We start from the raw sequence: 23,730 nt of genomic DNA, 5'->3' as shown, positions 1-23,730 counted from the left end.
GAACTGCTAATTCACAGACAGTGAACATGCCTACATTCATTTGCAATAGTAGACCAAAGCCAACGGTTCTATCAGAGCTATTAGAAACCATTATATTTATATAAATATTTATGTAAACCTTTTAAGGTCAATATGGCACATGCACAATTTGCACTATTTAAGCAACTTAAAATTTCAGACATGCAATACAGTTGACAGGGCATCTGTCTTTCAGCAGCAAAATTTCCACTATCGTATAAGATATAAAAAGTTCCAAATGAAATCCAAATCAACAGCAGCTGAGTCCAAAGGCCACAAGGCTTATTGTACCTTCAGGGCAATACTTACAGAGGGGTAAACAGCTTTATTTGTTTTCAGAACATGCCAATAGAAGCATTCTTTATTCTGTAGTTTAGTACCAAACCATGGTACAAAACAAGTGTTCCCATGATTGTCAACTGTGATTATCAATTTATACGTGCTGGCCAATAAAACACTGATACTCACACAGTATATATTTGTTCTATAATGAAGATTTATTTTAATAAGTTGATATTATTCTATAAGCAAAAATGTTTTTCACAGAAACTCAAGTTTTATTTCCTCTCACTATACTTCAAAATTAAGAGATTTCAGTAAAATACATTGCTAAAAGAGATATGAACCCAAAGTTTGCAAATACAACAAAGCATTAGAAAAAAATTAAAACCCCTGGAGCAAAATGCATCAAAGCACTATTACTGAAACATAAGCAATACATGAAATTGAAAGCTTTTTCGAAAAAAGATTTCATTTCCATTTAGAGAAACTCCTAAAGTTTAATGCATGTCAGGGTTCATGTCCTAACATTTGGACTCTCTGTTTTGGTTTTGTTTTTTTGTTTTGTTTTGTTTTGTTTTGTTTTTTGTACTCTCACATTATTAAAAGCAAAAGAAATGTTTCTTCCTGCCCAGACTCCATGAAGGGGAGAAGTATGGTAGAATTAATTACCTCTGTCTGAAGGTAGTTCAAGTGGGTAAGTAGATGAGGAGGTCTTTCTTCGAGCTAATGTTAAGTGTACCACCTGCCCAGCACGTCGTAACACTTCAACAACATCCTGGTTGGCAAAACCCTGAATATTTACACCATTAACCTAAAACATGAAGACACAAGTTAAACCGTTAAACCGAGGCTTTATGTTGGCTATTATTTTTAATTCTGGCATGACTGGATACAATGAGACAACTGACTTCATATCACAAACAAGCTATCTTATATTTTTAGTAAGGATACAAAACATAGTCAAACAGTTGCTTTTTGATTGACTATGTTACAAACTAGAAAGCAAGTTAGTTCAAACTTGCACTCCCACACCACCTTTTAACTAACAGCCTGAGAAAGGGTTTTAATCTCTGACACAATTCTAATTCAAATTTAAATGCTGTAAAAGATGGCCAGCTGCTATCTGTAGCTCTCAAGATGTATTAATAGAAGTCATTATCAAAGTTTAAGTGGTCATCCAATATTTCATCTACCCTATCACTATGCAACATTTTCTAAAAAAAAAAACCCCACTCATCTCCACCTATCAGGTCTTCTGAGGCTGCTATGAAGCAACTACAAGAAAGATACTCTTCATCTAAGTTTAACCCAATACATTCCTGAAACACAACAGGACAACACCAGCCCTCTTTCAATCTTCACACTAGCCAAACCACTACTCTAGCTTTCCTCCTAAGTATTTTCTCTAAAGCATACACAACTATTTCTGACCTCCAGACAGTATAAATCACTGAAAGACATTTCTTATCTTAGGTCCATTAGTGTAAAAGGCAAGAGTCATGAAGGGTGCTTCCTGAGATGGACAAGAAGGACAAAGACTCAAGTCACCGCCCAACATCTGTCTATGTTAAGAACCTTATGTGCATCACTTCTCGGCCTTTTGGCCAAGATGAAGCGTAGTATGTGCTCTTGTCAGTTTGATATCTGATACATCCTCTCTCCAAGAACACTATATTAAATGGATTTTTGGAATTAGGAGATGGAATAACAGGAGTTTGCTCTGCCCACTCCACGCATCTACCTGGTATTGCAGCACCTCCAGGAACGCTGCACACCCTCAAGAGGGAAAAAAAAAAAACAACACCTCATGCATTTGCAGACACTAGATAGCTATTGAATCCATCGACATCTAAATGAGAGCATAAAAAAATTAATTTCTCCTAAATAGGCAACACCAATTTCATTTGAAAAAGGTATTGCATTCTAAAACATATAAAATATTTGAGGTATACTCAAAAGTGTTAGGAGGAAAATTATTTCACATAGAAATGGAAAGAGGTGGTGAATGGTTTGTTAATTTCTTGAAGTGTTTTCCAGGAGAATGTTGGAATATATTTCAAATATACACATGTATGTATATAAAATATAAATATATTTCACTGACCATAAATGTATAAATATAATTTTTTTCTACCAACTGTGAATCCTTTCTTTGTTAACAATAAAAAAAATGGGGCCCAGCGGCGTAGCCTAGCAGCTGAAGTCCTCGCCTTGAATGCCCCAGGATCCCATATGGGCGCCGGTTCTAATCCCGGCAGCTCCACTTCCCATTCAGCTCCCTCCTTGTGACCTGGGAAAGCAGTCGAGGACGGCCCAAAGCCTTGGGACCCTGCACCTGTGTGGGAGACCCAGAAAGAGGTTCCAGGTTCCCGGCTTCAAATTGGCACAGCACTGGCTGTTGTGCTCACTTTGGGAGTGAATCATCGGACGGAAGATCTTCCTCTCTGTCTCTCCTCTCTGTATATCTATCTGACTTTGTAATATAAATAACTAAATCTTTTTAAAAAAATAATCGGGTCTGGCGAGTGGCCTAGCGGCTAAAGTCCTCGCCTTGAAAGCCCCGGGATCCCATATGGGCGCCGGTTTTAATCCCGGCAGCTCCACTTCCCATCCAGCTCCCTGCTTGTGGCCTGGGAAAGCAGTCGAGGACGGCCCAATGCTTTGGGACCCTGCACCCGCGTGGGAGACCCGGAAGAGGTTCCTGGTTCCCAGAATCGTATCGGCGCGCATTGGCCCGTTGCGGCTCACTTGGGGAGTGAATCATCGGACAGAAGATCTTCCTCTCTGTCTCTCCTCCTTTCTGTATATCTGACTTTGTAATAAAAATAAATCTTTAAAAAAAAAATCAAAAAAATGGGAGGAAGGCACCATAGTGCAGCAAGCTAAGCCTCCACCTGTGTAACAGCATCTTCTGTGGGTACTGGTTCAAGTCCCATCTGTTTCACTTCCAATCAAGCTCCCTGCTAATGCTCCTGGGAAAGCAGTGAAAGGTGACCCAGGTCCTTGGGCCACTGCACCACATGGCAGACCTGGAAGAAGCTCCTTGCTTTCGGCTTCCCGGGCCCAGGCCTTGCCACTGCAGCCTCTTTAGGACTGAACCAACAGAACAAAGATTCTCTAGCTCTTCCTTTCTTTCTCTCTTTTTCTGTAACTGTGCCTTTCATATAAAAATAAATAAATCTCTAAAAGAAAAAAACACAGACGTTAGAGCCATAAAGATCCAAATCAAACAGTATTTCATTGTGAGTTACACACAAACTTCATTTTCTAAAATCATATTAAAGTCTCTAATAAGCCCTCATCCCTTTCAAATACATAACAGTAAAGATCAACATTTCTTAAACGTGATTCGGGTCTAACGCAGAGGGCAGTTACGTACGGCAATTATCTTGTCATTCACTTGAATGTGGCCATTGTGGTCCGCAGCGCTGCCAGGTATTATACTTTTCACATAGATCCCAGAAGCTTCTCCTGAAGGTACAGGCACATAGAAAAAGGAACAAGCTCTAATTAGGCTTTGATTGCGACATTCATATCAAGAGGTTAATTAGCTAAAGAGAATGACTGAAGGCTTGATAAATAATACTATTTTGAACACAAGCAGAAGAAATTGATGGGTTATTTCTAACTGTCACCATCACAAGTGACCTGAATTTAGAATGATTTGACTGACAACTACTCTTTTGGAAAAACAATCAGTAATGGAACCTTGACAAAAGGCCCTCCAACCTGACTGGAGTCCAGGAGAGCGCACACTGAGTTGATTCTCTCGGTTTAGCTCCAGTCTCACTGTTAATTTGGCCTAGGTCTTCATTATTTTTCACTAGCACTAGGACAACTGTCTCCTAACAGAGGTTCCTTCCTATATTCAGTTCACTGCACTTATCTGCACTCCACAAAAGGAAGAAACATACATATCTCAAGGAAAATTGGGATGGGCTAGGTAACACATCTTTCTATGCTATGAAAATTCTACCTACACAAAAAAGCAGGCAGGCCTAATGTGGTAGCCTAGCAGCCTAAGTCCTCACCTTGCACATGCCAGAATCCCATACAGGCACCGGTTCGTATCCCAGAGGTCCTACTTCCCATCCAACTCCCTGCTTGTGGCCTGGAGGAGGCTCCTGGGTCCTGGCTTTGGATCAGTGCATCCCTGGCCATTGAGGCCACTTGTGGAGTGAATCAGCAGACAGATCTTTGTCTCTGTCTCTCTTCTTCTCTCTATACCTGACATTTAAAAAATAAATAAAATCTAGGCCCTGCGCAATAGCCTAGAAGGTAAAGTCCAATCACAACAGCCAGAGCTGCACCGATCCAAAGCCAGGAGCCTCAACCCACGTGGGTGCAGGGTCCCAGAGTCACGGCCGTCCTCGACTGCTTTCCCAGGCCACAAGCAGGGAGCTGGATGGGAAGTGGGGCCGCCAGGATTAGAAGAGGCGTCCATATGGGATCCTGGTGCATTCAAGGCGAGGGCCTTTGCAGCTAGGCCACCACACTGGGCCAGCAAATTTCTTCTAAGAACTACCAAATATGTTTTTTGTGACATTATTATACAATTCATATTTAATTCTTTTGGGACTCATTTAAATTCTGAATCTAAAAGAACTGGCACACGGAAGAATTTAAAATTTGAAAACAGACATTTCATTAAGCTGACATGAATATCACTCAGGACTCTGAATATATTTGCACTCCTAATCTTTCCACCTGCAGTAAATAGGCAAGATAACACTACTTTTTTAAGAAAAGAAATTAACTCTCTAATCCTGCTACTTTTTCAGAAAACTGAAACATTTCATAATGTTGAATTTCCATGTTAATAGCATGTTTCTGGTTTGTGAAAAGATCTATTTTCTTGGCCTAACAGTTATTTTAGGACAGAAAAATCACTACGTTGACTATTACCAGCTGTGAGGGTAAGAGCTGAGGGAGTTTTATTAAGATACTCAAGTCACATATTTATACTTATTCTCATATTTCCTTCATATGAAAAGAAAATAACTCTGCTGAAATATTTGCTTTATCTTACTTTTTTGTGTCTAAATAAGTTAACATTTTAGACTTTATTATAAAATTCACATAAAAATCAGTTTACTTTATTACCAACACAATATATAAATATATTAACAGTCACAATATTCAAAATATATCCCTCAGAAATAATAGGAGGTGCAATTCAAATGCTATAATGCTGAACTGTGCAGTTCAATTCTTTTATTAATGACTATCAAGACAGCTACAATATTATGAAGATAAAAATGTGATGCGCTAATCACTTAACTGGCTGCTATTAGATTCATCGTTTCATTGTTCAAGGTTTAAATTAAAATCTGCAAGTATTTAATTTTACTGTCCAGAAACCTTAACATCCTTAACAATTAGTTCCAAACTCCTCACAGAAATGGTTCATTTACCTGAATGTGATGTACCAACATAGCCAACAATTCTAATTCCAAGACTCTGTCCATCTTTTTTAACGAGCTCAACATCATATGTTTCAAAAAGAGAACTGTCCTACAAGGAAAAATATAATTTGTTTAGTTACATAACAGTGTCCACATCGCCAATCTGTGCAAAATTTGCCAAGTATTTTCTTAGCAAATGTAGTAGGTCAAGTTTAAAGATGATTCCCAAGATCTTCAAACACTAGTGTTATGCCCATGTTAACACCTGAAGACGGCACCAGAGATCATCCAGGTAGGTGTAATCTAACCCAAATGATCTGTGAAAGCAGAATTGTCTCCTGCTGCTAGAAAGCAAGAAACATCTGGGGCAGAAGAATTCAATTTGTGGAATGAAAACGGAGGAGTTACGTGCAGGAGCCTCATAAAGCTGAAAGAGGGCTTTGCCAAAAGCTAGCACAGAAAACGGGACCTCAATCCTACAGCTGCGAGGAACTTAAATTGTGGGTGGAACAGAACCAGAACCTCCAGGGAAGAGAACAAAACTAACACCTTGATTTTGCCCTTCAAGGAATCCAAACAGAGTGAAAAGCCTTGCCAGGCCTAACCAGACTCCCATACCACCAATCTGTAAACTAACACAGCTACCAACCTGGTAGTACTCTGCTACAGGAGACAAGAAAGTTAACACAGCCACTTTTCTAAACCTCAGGATACATTTGAATCTAAAGCAATTACAAGCATAAGGAAAAATCCACAAACCAAATGTGATATGTAATATTTCTTTCTGCTTCCTTTTGAAAACTATTTGCTTTTGCCTTTTTATATCTTCATTCAGAGCCTATGAGATAGTTGGGGAAGGCTAGAAACATAGCAGAAAGACATAAATTAAAACTCTGGCTCTGCAACTTACTCCCTAGCAAGCTTTTGACCAATTGTCCAATATTACTCTTCTTCAATTTAGAAATGAGTAGCTGTGGTGTAGTAAGGCTGAGTGACTTAGCCCAGGGAAGTACAAAGCAGAAAAACCTACCTGGTGTCTCCAAAGCGGCAAACTGGGCTGTCCTCCACTTCAGTGGGGAGCCACAAGATACTACTTAATTAAATGCAGTGTTTTGATTTAAGGGGTTTCTTGTCTGGCAGTGTATTATATCTGGTATTTGACTTAAGATGAAAGGATGATTTGAATACTCACAGAACCAGAGCTCCTGTTGGCTCCAGCTGGCAGGGCAACAGGCAGAGCCGTAGGAGTAGGAGGAGTCACCAAAATTTCGCCAATGGGGTTTCTAGCCACGAGCATCCTGACCGAGTTTCCACAGTTCCTCAGAACTTGTGCAACCTGCTCACTCGTCATCCCCTGCACATTTGTGCCACCAATCTTCAAGATATAATCTCCTGTCTGGAGTCTTCCATCCTTAAATCCAAGAGAAATAAACACACTATGTTTAGAAATCAACAATCTACTATTACCAGATAATAATAATCCATCACACTTTTAGTTCTACAAAGTGACTGACCAAGAAGTCACATGAAATGCTGAATTACTTAAAAAAAATAAACATTCAGTTTTATTCATCTCAGAGGCAGAGTAACGCAGGGAAGAAAGTAGCAGAGAGAGAAAGAGAGATCTTCCAGACAATGGTTCATTTCCCAAATGGCCACAACAGCTGGAGTTTTACAAGGCTGAAGCCAGAAGCCAGGCGATCCATCAGAGTCTCCCTCAAGGGGAGCAGGGGCCCAAATATTTGGCACAACATTCATGCTGTCTTAGGCACATTAACAGGGAACTGGATTGGAAGCAAGCAGCTGGGACTCAAATTGGCTCAAACATGGAATATGGTATTGCAAGTGGTAGCACCACAACACTGGGTCCCTGAATTAAATATTTTTAATGAATGGGCAGACTGAGAAAAGAGTAAAAGAACTTCTCTAGAACACAAATGACAGAAGGTTTCAACATGACAAAAGGAATCAGAATTTCTAAAACAGGCTTTTGGTTGAAAGAATCACTTCACACCCAATAGTCTAAAGCCAGGGTATTAATGACCTAGTATGCAAAGAACTCAGACACCACAAGGCTTCTGAAAATAAAAGGTCAAAACAGATGCCCACAGCATAATGCAAGAATCCCGAAATCCAACGAGCTCAGAGGCATGTTTCAGGAACAGAGAATTCCTGATCTGGTGAGAACAGAAGGTAGAAAGAAGAGAGTAACCCAAGAGAGGAGCTACAGTGTTTCTGATGTGACCAGGAAAATTTTCTCTGCATGACTAGTAAAGGAAGTCAAGTAGAGGGTTAAAACGCTATCAAATTTAGTTTTAACAGCATCACTGGAGCTTCTGTACTGAAAATAGGAAAGCATTAGTAATACTCCACAAAAACATAAAGGTATTGCGTTATTGAGAAGTGAGATTCTAGATGTATTTTTAATCAAATTCTTATCAGAGTCTAGAAACAGCTTCTACAGGATGTGTGATAGGAAAAAAAGAAACAAAATTTTAACTTTGTCTTGAGAAATTGGAAAGACAGAGCTGCCAAGAACTGAGACAGACTGCAGAGGGACAAGTGAGTAAGAACAGAAATCAGGAATTCAGTTATAGAGATATTCAGTCCAAGATGCCTACTGAACATTCAAACTGCAATATGAAGTAGAGATCACAAGAGAAATCAGACCACATATCTAAATTTAGAAGTCATTAGCATCGACATAGTATTTAAAAGTCATGATTTTGGATGAGTTTTTAATTATTTGATTTTTATTGGAAAGGCAGATATATACAGAGGAGGAGAGACAGAGAGGAAGATCTTCTGTCCAATGATTCACTCCCCAAGTGGCTGCAATGGCCGGAGCTGTGCTGATCCGAAACCAGGAGCCCAGAGCCTCTTTTGAGTCTCCCACACAGTTACAGGGTCTCAAGGCTTTGGGCCATCCTCGACTGCTTTCCCAGGCCACAAGCAGGGAGCTGGATGGGAAGTGTAGCTGCCGGGACTAGAACCAGTGCCCATATGGGATCCCGGCGTGTGCAAGACAAGGGACTTTTGCCACTAAACTATTGCACTGGGCCTTTTGGATGAGTTTCGAGAAAGGATTTGCAATCTTCTTTTCGATCAGATAAATGGCAAGTGCATCAGTAATTATTCCTGCAATTATTGTCATATATCTCCCTTTATATGTACATAAATTTTATACACAGAACAGCTTTAGGTCATAATCTATTAAAATATATGTGAATATTTCAAGAAGTCTGTGGAAAGTAGCAGTAAGAGAGAAGTTTTATTCTGGTGCAAAAAAAGGAGCTTGAAATCCATGCCTAGGGCCCGGCAGCGTAGCATAGCGGTAAAGTCCTCTCCTTGAACGCGCAGGGTGCCGCCTGAATCCCATATGGGTGCCGGTTCTAATCCCGGCAGCTCCACTTCCCATCCAGCTCCCTGCTTGTGGCCTGGGAAAGCAGTGGAGGACGGCCCAAAGCCTTGGGACCCTGCACCCGCATGGGAGACCCAGAAGAGGTTGCTGGTTCCCGGCTTCGGATCGGCACAGCACTGGCCGTTGCGCTCACTTGCGGAGTGAATCATCGGATGGAAGATCTTCCTCTCTGTCTCTCCTCCTCTCTGTATATCTGACTTTGCAATAAAAATAAATAAATCTTTAAAAAAAAAAAAAAGAAACCCATGCCTAATTTTTATCACACCCATTTTTCACGAATACTTTGAAGACCCCTCAAGATTTTTTGTGCCGAAATAAACATCTAAATTTTACCTCTCACGAGTCTTTTGAAATGCCCTTATGTAACAACTCACAATGTTTATACTCCCTTTTTCCAGGTGTGAAGTTTTTGAAATAGCTCATCCACCTGCATATATTTTAAACATGTTTTATCAGAAATTCTGAACTTGCATTATCCTTATTGCTATATATTAAAGATAATGAAATGTGAACACAGCTGATTAGAAAAAAATAATCCCTGTTGAGAATCATAAATCACTAATGTGTATCATGTAGAGAAAGGCAATTTCAAAATAAGAAGCCTGAAGTGCAAACACTGACCCACCTGACCAAAATCAGGAAGCTAATGAGTGGCAAACCGAAGTTCAATCCAAGTTTATGCAAATGCTTCTTCTCACCCAATTGTTTGCCTCATTTCTAATAACTCCAGAGTAACATTACTATAGAAAGCTGATCTCTTACACAAGGCTGCTACTAAATTTACAGTTCCTTAGAATATTGCATATATACTATCCAAAAAAGTTTAAATAACATGAAGATGAAAAATAGACACTTCAACACTGAGTAAGGAAGATAATTATCTTGAGAATGGAGAAATGACCATTGGGTTAACTGGGCTCTATGTTTCATATTTCTGGTATCTATAAGCTGCAGATAAAAGAGAAGACTCACAAACCTGTTAACACTGAAAAATCTATTCCCCATTCTTCCGTTTCTCCCATTTTGCGGAAAGGAAGCTTTTACAAAGCTTTGTGAATTGGTGTGAACATAACAGAAAATGTTAGAAGTGACTGAGAGTGGAAAGAAGTACTTCAATAAAAATACAACTCAATTCAGAAACATTTGGGCAAGATTTAAAGAAAGAAAAAACATGCAATGGTGAAATTAGCATGGAAAAAGGCAATAAATAATGACAATTTTATATGCTATTTTCATCCAAGTAATAGACTGGAAATAAAATAAGTAACTACTTAAGACAACACCTGTGGCATTAATGAAAAATAAGAGTAAAGCCAACTGTGGTAATCAAATTATTATAGGACAGAATTATGGCCTGACTAAAAAGTAGGAGTAACAAATGTCTTCATACTTGGCTTGACTAAAAAAAGGCATTTCATCATGAAGTATATATTTAGCCACAATTTTTTTTTCCTATTTTACCTCAACTCTTAATTCAAAATGATGAAGATAATTTGCATCTGTCATTGAAAGTCAAACATTTTCTTCTTACAGAAAAACAGGTGTTCTCAGGAATGTGTAAGTACAAAAATAGTCATTAGTCAGACTGATAGGAAAGACACCACAATGACAGCTACCTTGTCTAAGTCCAACAGCCCCAAATATTGCATTTCACTCATATTTCCTGATCAACATTCTTCCACCGTTATCTGTCTACTATGCAAGAAAAGGAAGATAAAAAGAATTCCTTCTATGATAGAAATCATGTGCCAATGAAAGGCAATAAAGAGCTATGCGAAGATTCAAACACAGCATGATAATCAAAAACTCAAATTTAAAGCGTATTAAGGGGGTGGGCTTCAGTGGGGCAGCTAAGATCCTGCTCGGGATGCCAGCACCCCACATCAGAACATCCGGTTCTAAACCATGGCTCTTGTCCTAATCCAATTTTCTGATAACGCACACCCTGGGGGCAGCTTGTAACAGCTCTAGCACTTGAGTTCTTGGCTCTAGTGGGAGACTGGTTAGATTCTGAACCTCAGGTTTTCACCCCAGGCCAGCTCTGCTTGGTGTGGGCATTTGGAGTGTGAATGAGGGGGTAAGAAATCAATTTTGTCATTCTGTCTTTCAATTAAATAAATGAAAAAGATGATTGCTATTTTGTAGCTGACTGTAATATTCTTCTTCAAATTTCTAGAGTTATGTTCAGGCCACAATAAGCAAAAACAGGCAATGACTCAGCAACAATGCAGAATGAGTTAACTTAGGAAGGACTCAGCTAAGACCAACCCAACTCCCACAATGGATAAGAAAGAGATGGTGCTATAAGAAGCGTTATAATGAACACCTGACACTAACATGGAAGACATCTCCTGTTATCACTATTTTCTATTGGAATTTTAACTGTGAACTATTTGATTTTTAGGGACGCTAGGAGACTTCTGCCTGATCTACTCTAACCTTTACCTCATGTCCTTTCTACCTGTTCATTTTGCTTTGTATTCATTTACTATACTAAGTCACAACTGTACCAGTGTAAGTTACATCTTGTGTATCCACTTAATAAATCATCAAACCTTGGAGTGACCTTGGACATTATTTCAGAAACAATGAAACAAGCTAAGCAGTAATTTTCCCAGGGTCGGTGGCAGAGTCCAAATTTAAGCTTTCACCTGTGTGATTTTAAAATTCACGTGCATGTTATGCTCCTTTCTGAGGGGTCTCTTTCGGCTGTAAATGGATTTATAAGAATTCGTCAAGAAGAACAATATCCCACATCTTATGCCATGGACTGGGTATGAAGGTGGCATAGCTAAAGTCACCCAATGAGTCTCAGCAGGTGTAACATGGAGGAAAACTGAGGAACAAATAGGGCCAAGCGTGAAAAAGAGACAAAGACTGCAGTAAATACTGCAGAGACTTTGTTCACCACTAGATCAAATGAGAGACGGAACCAAGTGTAAACTCCGTGTCCAGCCCTCACCATTTTCCCCACAGAAAGTTGCCAGCCATTCCCTGCTGATTAGTTTGACAGGTAAATGTCAGCAATAATGTTAGCCTCAATCTGGGGAAACTGGACTTAGGCAGTAAAGCCCGAGTTTAAGAGTCCAAAAGTTCTATGTTCACTCCTGACTTTGTTGCTTCCTGGTTGCACAACCTTGGGCAATTTCTTAACAGTTTCCAAATGCATACTCTGAGAATAAAACTTAGAAGTCTGCTTTGAGGAGTACATGCGAATAATGTATATTAGGCAAATAACAAACTCTGGCATAAGCACTTGCTTCTCCATTATGACTCTGATGGCATAATCCTAACCCCTCCCTCATTATCTGAAATGGTGACAATTCCTTCCAGTAAAGGGTGAGAAACAGACTTGGGCTTTTCCCAACAATGCCTCAATGGGATTAATGGGAAACAACGCACATCATATTCTCCTTGTGAAAATTCATAATGCATATTAATATAGTAAATAGCTCCAAAGACTCTTATAGTAAATATTTGATTTTGTTAAGTTTATGGGACCCTTTCTTATAATAACTGCTGCATTATATACTATGAAAAACCTCTACCACAAGCAAACAAGTTTCTTAAAATTGCTAATGCAGGGCTGCAGGGGGAAGAAATGTAGAAATACCCTCTACATCATTTCTTTTCAGGTTAAAAAAAATTACCTCAAAAGCTCTTAAAACGATCATTTGCTTAGTGTCACAGATGTGTGTTTTCATGACCTTTAAAATGGCTGGCTTTTTTTTTTAAGCTCATTTACTTTTTTTTTCTTTGTTTTCCATTATAGTTTCATACGTTTAGGGTTTGCCCCCATGGCTGCTCTTAAACTTTCTAGTCTCAGAACTCATTTTATACTCATAAAAATTACTGAAGCAAATTAAGCTGCTATCTGCTGTGCTGTCACCCCATATCAGAGTGCTGGTTCAAGTCCTGGCTGCTCTACTTCCAATCTAGCTCCTACTGATGTGTCTGCAAAACAGCAGCAAATGATCTAATACTTCGGCTCTTGCCACCCATTTGGAAAAACCGACCCAGTTTTTAACCTTGAAGTTACAGCCATTGGGGAAGTGAATCAGTGGATGAATGTAGGTATGTGTATGTAAGTCTAACACTTCCTCCTTGTCACTCTGTCGACTTCCCATATGGGTGCCAGTTCAAGTTGAACCTGCTCTACTTCCAAAACAGCTTCCTGACAATTGTCTAGGAAAGTAGCAGAGGATAATCTGAATACTTGGATTCCTGCATCATGTGGGGGATCCAAAACAAGCTCCTATATCCTGGCTTCAGACCAACCCAGTCCCAGCCATTGTAGTCATTTGAAGGTAAACCAGCGGACAGAAGGTCTCTCATTCTAGCTCTGCGTGTGTGTATGTGTGTGTGTGTGTGTGTGTGTGTGTCTGTCTGTCTCTTTTCTGTGGCTCTGCATTTCAAACAAAAATAAATAAATCTTTTTAAAAAGGAGAAATATTGAGGGTGGCAGAGTAAGGGGTGGCAAACTGTTAGAGAAACTCAAGTGTAATGAACACGTTTTTCATCTTGAGGTGCTGGTGACTGGTACTCTGGTTAAAGTTCATGTGTCAATTTTGACCACTGTTTAGTCAACACTAGTCTATTTAGTAGATGTGATCAGTACCCATCATCTGTGGATTTCAGGAATAGGAAATGAGCCTGGACAATGCGGCTGGGCCTCATCCAGTGAGCTGATGAGCTCCAGAGCATTAGCAGACTTGTTCAAGAAAACATTCTGCTCAAAATTGTACCAGAAACCTGCCGCGGGTTCCTGAGAAATGCTATGGGCCTTCCTCAGGTTTCAAACTCACAACTAAGTTTTCAACCCACTGGTCTTCAACATGTACTTCAAACTTCAAGTATCAGAAGTGTAAACCAACTCCTTAAGATAATCTACTAACAAATACATATATCCTATTTGGGTCATCGCCTGTGGAGAACACTGGTTGACAGAAATGGCTCATAAATATTTGAGTGCAACTGCAAATGTCTGTCCAAATGCGTTACACCACATGTGCAATCTGCATGTCAATTATACATTAATGAAACAGTAAAACATATTTCACTGAGAATCAAATAGCTTTCATTTTTCTTGATTTTCTCTAGAAATACCTATTAATTAAAATCAAAAATGAGAAATTTTAAAAATGTTCACTATTTTATTTAAGATGTACATAAGATATTTTCAAACAATTTTTTAAATGCCTAAACTTCGCACCGATTTCAAAATTTTTTGCTATGAAATAAATTTATCTTATAATTCCATCTCCATGTGCTTTTTGAAATATGCTTCTATATTCTGGTAAGGTAACGATACATATTTTTTTAAGATTCATTTATTGGGCCCGGCGACATGGCCTAGCCGCTAAAGTCCTCGCCTTGAACGCACCAGGATCCCATATGGGCGCCAGTTCTAGTCCTGGCAGCTCCACTTCCCATCCAGCTCCCTACTTGTGCCTGGGAAAGCAGTTGAGGACGGCCCAATGCTTTGGGACCCTGCACCCACGTGGGAGACCCGGAAGAGGTTGCTGGTTCCCGGCTTTGGATAAGCACAACACCGGCCGTTGTGCTCACTTGGGGAGAGCAAATCATCGGATGGAAGATCTTCCTCTCTGTCTCTCATCCTCTCTGTATATCTGACTTTGTAATAAAAATAAATAAACCTTAAAAAAAAACTTATTTCATTAAAAAAAAGATTCATTTATTTTTATTGGAGAGACAGATATACAAAGAGAAGGAGAGACAGTGAAAAAGATCTTCCATCCACTAGTTCATGCCCCAAATGGCTGCAGCAGCTGGAGCTGAGCAAATCCGAAGCCAGGAGCTTCTTCCAGGTCTCCCATTCAGGTGCAGTATCTCAAGGCTTTGGGCCATCCTTGCCCGCTCTCCCACACCACAAGCAGGGAGCTGGAAGGGAAGGGAAGCAGCTGGGACATGAATTGGCGCCCATATGGGATCCCAGGGCATGCAATACAAGGACCTTAGCCTCTAAGCTACCACACTGGGACATTTTTTAATTTTTAAAAGAATTATATTTTGCAAAATGTTAGAAGAGTCCCACTTTCTTACATTTTTATAAGTCTTTTTAATCTCTGGCTAAAAGACGTCATATCCCCTTCAGCATTCAATTTACTGCAATATGTTGTTTTGGCTAAAATATATGAAGAAAATCTGGCCTCAATCAGATATGTACAGTTGAGAAAGGGAGGAATATTTTAATAGTCCTTTCATCCTAGTTTTCTTTGACAACACACCCAAATCTGGTAACTGGCTTTGTTTAAGCTTGTGTGTGTATTTTTATTTATTCAAAAGGAATAGCAACAGATATAGCTAGAGAGGAAGAAATTTTTTTTCTTTTTAAGATTTATTTATTTTTATTGAAAAGACAGATATATAGAGAGAGGAGGAGAGACAGAAAGAAAGATCTTCTGTCCGATGTTTCCCTCCCCAAGTTACTGAAGCGGCCGGTGCTGCGCCAATCCAAAGCCAGGAACCTGGAACCTCTTTAAGATCTCCCACATGGGTGCAGGGTCCCACGGCTTTAGGTCATCCTTGACTGCTTTCCCAGGCCACAAGCAGGGAGCTGGATGGGAAGTGGAGCTGCCGGGATTAGAACCGGTGCCCATATGGGATGGCATTTGTCTGGCAGTTGAAACATCCAGATCCATCTCATGTTGGAGTACCTGGGTGTAATGTCCAACTCTGGCCCCTAATTCCAGTTTCATGGAAAGGTAGGGCATGGGAGGTAGCACTGACGGCTCAAGTGATTCAGTTTCTACAAACCATGTGGAAAACCTAGACTTTAATCCTCAACTACTGTTTTCACAAAATGGTAGGGATCTAGACAGTGAGCCAGAAGATGGGAACTTTCTCAGTATCTACTTCTGTCTTTTTGTGCCTCTATCTCTCAAATAAATACTTTTAAAATTCATTGTATTATGGACCCAGCACAATGGCTCGGTCGCTAAATCCTTACTTTGCATATGTCAGGATCCCATATGAACTCCATTGTGGGGAGCGGCCGACCCCACATGGATGAGGGGCTTCAAGATGGTGGCTGGCCGAGTGCCAGGAGGCGGGACTTGTCCCGCCAGTTGGGCAGGCAGGAAGTCACAAGGATAGGCTAATTCTCCCTGGCTGCGATTGCTGGCCTATCAGATAGCGCTCCGTGGACCACGTGCAGAAGTGATTGGTGAAAGAACTATATATAAGCAGCCCGTTTTCGTCAATAAATCCTTTTTTGGTTCGGCAAAGTCTCTTTGGTTTGTGACATTCTGGTGGCTCTTATGTGGGGAATGGAAGGAATACAGAAACGGGAAGAACTGGGAAGAAGGGTGGTGGAAAATGAGAGGAAGGGTGGCGAAGAAGCGGGTAGGAAAGGTTAGACAGACGGGGACAGGAGCAGCGGAGGAAGGTTTTTTTTAAAAATGCAGCCGCTTTTGCCAGTTTTTCCCGGACCTCCAAGAATATTCCTCATCATTTAGTGTCGCTGCAGGGCGGTGACACTCCACTTCCCATCCAGTTCCCTGCTTGAGGCCTAGGAAAGCAGCAAAGGATGGCCCAAAGCCTTGGGACCCTGCACAAGCATGAAAGACCTGGAAGAAGCACCTTACTCCTAGCTTCAGATCAGTTCAACCACAGCCATTCTGGCCATTTGGAGAATGAACTAACAAGTGGAAGATCTTTCTTTCTGTCTCTCCTCTTTGTAAATCTGTTTTTCCAATACAAATTTAAAAAGTAAAAAATAAACAAATCTTTAAAAAAAGATTTCACTGTATTAGCTTGAATTTTATTAGATCATTCACCAATAATTACTTTGTCTTAATACATATTGGTCTGCAAAAAAATATAAACTCGGGCCCAGCGCCAGGGCCTAGCAGCTGAGGTCCTTGTCTCCGGCAGCTCCACTTCCCATCCAGCTCCCTGCTTGTGGCCTGGGAAAGCAGTCGAGGACGGCCCAATGCATTGGGACCCTGCACCCACGTGGGAGACCCGGAAGAGGTTCCTGGTTCCCAGCTTCGGATCGGACAGCACCAACCATTGCGGCTCACTTGGGGAGTGAATCACCGGATGGAAGATCTTCCTCTCTCTGTCTCTCCTCCTCTCTATATATCTGACTTTGTAATAAAATAAATAAATCTTTAAAAAAATACATAAACTCAGAAATATGCAGATCTTCCAATTGCTAACATATTTCATTGTACAATATTAAAAATAATATTGGCTAACTTCACGGTAATCAGAAAAAAAATCATTAAATATTGAAAAGTTTCAAGCACATGGTAACACAAAAATTCTTCAAAATTCTGATTTTTTGTTTGAAAGCTCAAATTCTATCACTGCCAACACACACTGTCAGTTGTTTTCTTTGAAGTAACAGGCTCTCTTCATTCATTTTCAAGAACATGCCTGCCAAATACCCAAGTCTGAATAACCATACTTTTTCTGTCAGTTATTCTTTCAAAAGCAAAAATACTCCATATTTAAGAAGTGGCTATTTCATCTGGCAAGTGCTTTTTCTCAACAAACCATCACACTCAGTATACAGCAGCAGTGCTATATGGTGCTTCATTTTGACACACCACATTTAAAAGACATGAACTAGTAAGCTCAAATTTTACTAACATTGACCATTCATCATCCATTATTAAAATTTTAAAAATATCTTCTTAAGGGAACTGGTATATTCCCTTTCTTTTGAGACAAGCTTGCAGCAGAAGGGATTACAATGACCACTGGTTCAGTCTGCGTCCACTGCCTTTTGTGTAGTGAGTACCAGCAGTTTTATCTATTACTGCTTTTGCATCATTACAAAGCACAACAGGGTAAAAGGGAGCTTAAATTTAGAATTATTACAAAAAACATTGTGAACTCAGACCCTACAAGGATCTTAGGAATGCCCTGACTAAACTTTAAGAAATAAAGTGCTAATGAACCATTCTAGAATGCTGAACGGACAGCAGGATCATGAGTGGTTCCACAATTTAAGGCAGAGCAAATTAGATCAGAAATGAAGAAACGTAGAATCATTCAAAGCTCCATTTGCACACCAAATTTGCTGTTACTTACAAATGTATGTCTATTAGAAGGGAAAAATTATGTCACTCAGCAACAATCACTGAAAGTTTACATATTCTAGTTAAGAGTGTAACTAGAATTATTCCTAATTTATCAGAGACATGCTGCATAATACCACCTCAGGATTAACTGACTTCACAATCAAACTTACGAACTTATTTGTAAATACTAAATGTAGCAGCAGGTGTTTTAAGTGGGGGTTAAGCCACTGTTTGGGATTGCCTGCATCGCCTAGTGGAATTCCTGGGTTTAGATCTCAGCTCCACTTTCAATTCCAGCTTCTTGCTAACACATATTTGGGAGGCAGCAGGAGATGACCCAAACAGATAAGCGTCTGAGTTCTGGCTTCATCTTGGCCCTATCCCCGTTGTGTCAAGCAGTGAGAGAGTAAAGCAGCATTTCAGAAGACATCTATCTGTGTATGTATTTCTCATTCTCTGCCTTTCAAACAGATCAAGAAAACGCTTGGAAAATGATAAATAAGAGAGGTGTTCAACATTTTTTTCTTCAACGCTAAGTTTCTCATGATCTCCAGTCAGTTTACTCTGCTCAATAATAAAGCAGTCATTTGATTTTATAATGCAACACAATTTTAATTCTGTAAGAATTGCCATGAAATATATTTGGGCAAATATATTGTTGAATCTTCTAATTTTAACATTTAGGCCATTGAAAGATACCATGAGAGAAAATAAACACATGCTCAAAATTCAATCCCCATGGACAATAGAAAACATCACCCTCTGATGAAATCAAGAAGCCTGTCAACTTAGGAACCATTTAAAATAAAGCAGAACACTTATATCTTCAAAGTCATACCTAAAATCCAGTTATGCGGTAACATTTACAAGTAATCATCATAATATCACATTTGAAGGCATAAGATTTAAATTTTACAAAATCATAAGAGATGAACTTACTCGATCTGCCAACCCTCCTGGAACTATAGTCCTCACAACCACGCCACTTGATTTTCCTCCGACTATTCCAAAGCCTAGTCCAGAACCATCATTAACAAGTTCAACATCTTCAGTATGGCCCCAACAAACCTACAAATTAATGGGGAAAATTTTAATGTTATTAAAACATACCAATTTTTAACTTTCTAAAACAATAATTACTAAAGGAGCAGAGCTTCAGCAAATTTAACAGTCATACAATTAAACAAGGCAAACTTTTAATCATATGATACAGTAGAAATAAATTAAAACACAAGGCAGAATATCAGAATGATGCTGTAGCTCTAAGAGAATGAGCAGCAGTTCTCATTTTCCTGTCTAAGCTGATAACCAGCATAGGGCAAAGTGAATAGAAGGAATCAAAAAATACTTACCTGCTTAAATTCAATGCTCACAAAATGTTGGAAACATTTTATGAGGAAGCAAAAGACCCTAAATCAAAGGAAAAATCCTGGAAACTTTCAAGGAAAGTTTCAAGGAAAAGAAACGTTTTAAGTTGTACCACAAAGACATCCAAGCAAGGCAAGCATGAGAGTAAAGCCAAGCCAGATAAGGAGTTGGCTCAAAGGTATGGCCAGTAGATTGTATTTAAGCAGGTAAGCAAGTGATTTAGCTATTTTTAATTTATAATAAGAAAATACAGAAAGATCCTCTGTCTGCTGATTCACTGTCCAACCTAAGCTGATCCAAAGCCAGGAGCTAGAAGTCTTCCTCTGGTCTCCCGTGCAGGTGCAGGAGCTGTAGGGTCCAGCGCCTTGGCCTAGCAGCTAAAGCCCTCACCTTGAATGTGCCAGGATCCCATCTAAGCACCGGTTCTAATCCTGGCGATCCCGCTTCCCATCCAGCTTCCTGCTTGTGGCCTGGGAAGGTAGTTGAGGATGGCCCAAAGTTTTGGGACCCTGCACCCGCAGGGGAAACCCAGAAGAAATTCTTGGCTCCTGCTTCAGATCAGCGCAGCTCTGGCCATTGCAGCCACTTGGACAGTGAATCATTGGACAGAAGGTCTTCCTCTCTGACCCTCCTCCTCTCTGCATACCTGACTTTTCAATAAAAATAAATCTTAAAAAAAACGGAAAAGTAAAGGAAATGGAGCAGCCAGGACACAAACCAGCACCCACATGAGCTCCTGGTATATGAAAGGTGAGGATCCAGCCACTGTGCCAGCGTCATGGGCCCTAAAGCAGTAGTTTAAGAAAATTAATCTAGTAGTCATATAAAAAATGAATTGGCAAGAAAAACAACAGGTAAAGAATAATTTAGGAAACTCTTATGAGTAAGACAACAGGTGACCCAACTTTAGTACAAGATTATACTAAAGGTTAGCACTAGATTATACTAACCAGACAAAATATAGTTTTTCAACAAAAAAGCAACAGTAAATGCAGGAATCAAATCCACAACAGCGAACTGCTGAACAGTATCTATTTAGTCAAGTTCATTAAAGTATACTTTTTTAATTTTTATTACACTGAATTATAAATTTTCTATATGATGATAAAATAAACAAATTCATGTTTGGGAGAATCTTAGTATCTGGGAAACAATGTTGCATAAAATAAAATGCCTGAATTGATGAAAGCAGCTACTATTCACAAAATGTTGCTTTGCATCTGGTACTGTTTAGCTCCTGACACCTCCTGGGAGAATTAGACATCACTAACAGTTCCAAAGAACAGATGAAGAAGCTGAGGGGTGGTGATGATAAAAAAAAAAAAAAAAACAAAACTACATGCCCATGTGACACGGCCAGGAAGTAGAATACAAGACCTTGAACTGACCAAGCCTAACCATTGTCTTTTTTACATGCCACACATTGTCCCAGTTCAGTCACCGCATTTACTATGTATCTGTGCTATGTAAATATTACTGATTATAACAAGGAAAATACCTATACATTATTTTGTGTTGTGACCTTGTGCTGTACTCGGTGTACTTTTTCCTTTAGCCTCAATAAATGAGTTAAATAAATCAACTAACAGTGTTGTAAGAAAACAATATTGATTAAATCAGCTAACAGTGTTATAAGAAAACAATATTGATTAGCTTTTCAATAAAGATGCAGGCCAAAATCTATAAAACATCACAAAGCAAGTTTAGCGCCTGGCACAGTGCCTAAGAGGCTAAAGTCCTTGCCTTGCATCCACTGGGATCCCATAAGGCTGCTGGTTCTAATCCTGGCGGTCCTGCTTGGCAACCAGCTCCCTGCTTGCAGCCTGGGAAGGCAGCTGAGGATTGCCCAAAACATGGGGACCCCGCATCCACATGAAGACATGGAAGAAGCTCCTGGCTCTTGGCTTCAGATAGGCTCAGCCCCAGCCACTGCGGCCAGGTGGGGAGTGAATCAGCAGATGGAAGATTTTTCCTCTGTCTCTCCTCTCTGTAAATCTGACTTTCCAATAAAAATAAGTCTTTAAGAACAAACAAAAAAATGTTTAAGGATTTCCAAGAGATACATACTTCTTTTATACTGTTCAGTATATATCCTTTCATGAAGAAAACCTGCAATAATTCTGTACTGTTAATAAATAAACCTCCATTGTAGCTTGTCAAAATGACTTTGAAATACACAACCAAATCAAACTAAATTCATTAATTGGCTATATCAGCAAGAAACATGGGATTCTTTCTATCACCAAATAAACCATACTTAATATTTTACCTTTATATTAAATAATAATCATACATAAAGAGACACTAATGAAATTTATTTAAAAAGGAAAAAAAAGAGGGACCAATAGGTTAAGCCGCCTGTTTAAACTATGTAATTTGAAAACATGATCATCTTGAGCTATGAGAGTAAAATGGCACCCACTAAAGTCGTTATACTTCTTACAATCAAGTAAGCATTTTTCCAAATTTGCTACTCACGGTTTCAGGCAGGGTAGTGTCTGTCAAGCTAGAAGTACTGTTTCTTGAGTGGAGTGGCTCTCTGGCCACAACCAATCGCAAAGATCCAGTGGTCTGCTGTAATAGTGCAATCGCTTGCTGGTGGGAAATGTTCTGATCCAGGGGTGTGCGATTAATGGCCAATATCTGATCATTTTCCTTTAATCTTTGATCTCTTAATCACACAAGAGAAGAAACACTTAAATAATATGGCAGCTTAATCTTTTTAAAAAGCTGTTATTTAAGTCAAGCATTACTAATCTCCTGGTATATTTATTCAAATAATTATTTAATTATCTACTAGCACAGAGCTCTTCAGAGTACTTTCATTGAAGGATTTCTTAACTAACCAATTAGATGGTAGATTCTTAAACATACGCATAAACACACACACACATTTTAAAACCATGTAGCCAGAAAAAACAGAAACAAGTCATGGGGTCCCACTCTCACAGAGTCACAGAGACGGATAATGCCCATCACTGAGTAACCTGTGTACTTGAACGATTCCCACGTGCCTTCCACCAGTATCATCTTGGAGTAACGACACACTCAGCTTTACTAACAACCTCCTCTCCGGCAGCTTCACCCCATCTCCACTGCCCTTCCCTTCCCCAGTGATCGTCAATGAAGGCCAAGCTCTTTCTGGAAATTCCAGGCAGATGTCTTCTAAACCAACATCTGAGTCCTTTTCTCTCTCAAGTACCAACTCTCCCAACTGCTTCTTTATTTATTTTTTTTTTAAAGATTTATTTTATTTTTATTACCAAGTCAGATATACTGAGAGGAGGAGAGATAGAGAGGAAGTGGAGCTGCCGGGATCAGAACCAGCGACCATATGGGATCAAGGCGAGGACCTTAGCCACTAGGCCACGCTGCCAAGCCCCCAACTGCTTCTTTAGAAAGGTGAAAACGTCTACTTTCAAAAGAAAATCACAAAATCCATAAACAAAAAGAAAGTACTCAGTTAACATTTACTGAGCACTTAGCATAAATCTGGATTTGTGTGAAGTGCTTTTTATGCATTATCTAACTTTCATAACCACCTTTTAAAATACTGTATTTGGCAAAGTTTTACATATAAGAGACTGAAGCTAGACAGGCATGGCATCTTCTCTGGAGTCTGACTCCTTAAGCAACTACGTATAAAAGCACCTTCTAAGGGCAGCACAGGATGTGCTTGCCCCAGCTTTACTCTATTTGACTTTACTATGTCACTTTACCGCCTCCCTGTTCATTCATTTTCACCATGACTCTTTAGCCTCATCTCCATTGCATCTACTCACTTACTGCTTTCCATTTCAGTGCCAACCCCTGCACCTGGAGCAGCCTTATCTAATATCAAAATCTAATTTACAAAAATCACTCAAGAGTTATTTTTCCAGGCTCTCTTCATCCTGGAATTTCCCAGCTCAGAAATATGAAATGATTATCTATCATTACTGATCAATAAAGAGAGACCCAAAGGAAAGAAAATAAATTTCTCTCATGGTTGTTTATTAGGGAACATTTTCAACCTTAAGATACAGGGAGGAGAGCTAGTTGTGGCACAGCACGTTGAGCACCAACTGAGATGCCCAATCCACACAAGAAGCAGCTCTAGTCTCAGGCACTGGACTTCTGATCCAGCTCCCTGCTCCTGCACCTGGCCAAGTGGCACGTGATAGTTACCCAAGTACCTGGACAC

General features: G+C 39.7%; 1 protein-coding gene and 1 non-coding gene across 5 annotated transcripts in view; one reads left to right on the top strand and one right to left on the bottom strand.

The window, feature by feature from the left end:
- The window catches only part of PATJ (PATJ crumbs cell polarity complex component), a 369,444-nt gene that overhangs the window by 322,642 nt on the left and 23,072 nt on the right, over nucleotides 1-23,730 (bottom strand). For all 4 annotated transcript variants that reach the window (XM_058657334.1, XM_058657354.1, XM_058657340.1 and 1 more), the window contains exons 6-11: nucleotides 22,026-22,218; nucleotides 19,119-19,247; nucleotides 6,898-7,116; nucleotides 5,715-5,814; nucleotides 3,680-3,771; nucleotides 970-1,111 (exon numbers count right to left, since the gene is read on the bottom strand). In XM_058657334.1, coding sequence (XP_058513317.1) covers nucleotides 970-1,111; nucleotides 3,680-3,771; nucleotides 5,715-5,814; nucleotides 6,898-7,116; nucleotides 19,119-19,247; nucleotides 22,026-22,218 — 875 coding nt within the window. The remainder of the gene's footprint in view (nucleotides 1-969; nucleotides 1,112-3,679; nucleotides 3,772-5,714; nucleotides 5,815-6,897; nucleotides 7,117-19,118; nucleotides 19,248-22,025; nucleotides 22,219-23,730) is intronic.
- Nucleotides 1,885-2,078, top strand: LOC118758603 (U2 spliceosomal RNA). Its single transcript, XR_004995733.2, has one exon. It is a non-coding gene; the product is annotated as a U2 spliceosomal RNA (small nuclear RNA).

This window comes from Ochotona princeps, chromosome 2 (assembly GCF_030435755.1).
Source record: "Ochotona princeps isolate mOchPri1 chromosome 2, mOchPri1.hap1, whole genome shotgun sequence".
NCBI classification, from domain to species: Eukaryota; Metazoa; Chordata; class Mammalia; order Lagomorpha; family Ochotonidae; genus Ochotona; species Ochotona princeps.
The sequence above is the reverse complement of the archived record's forward strand: the minus strand, read 5'-3'. Positions and strand labels throughout refer to the sequence as shown.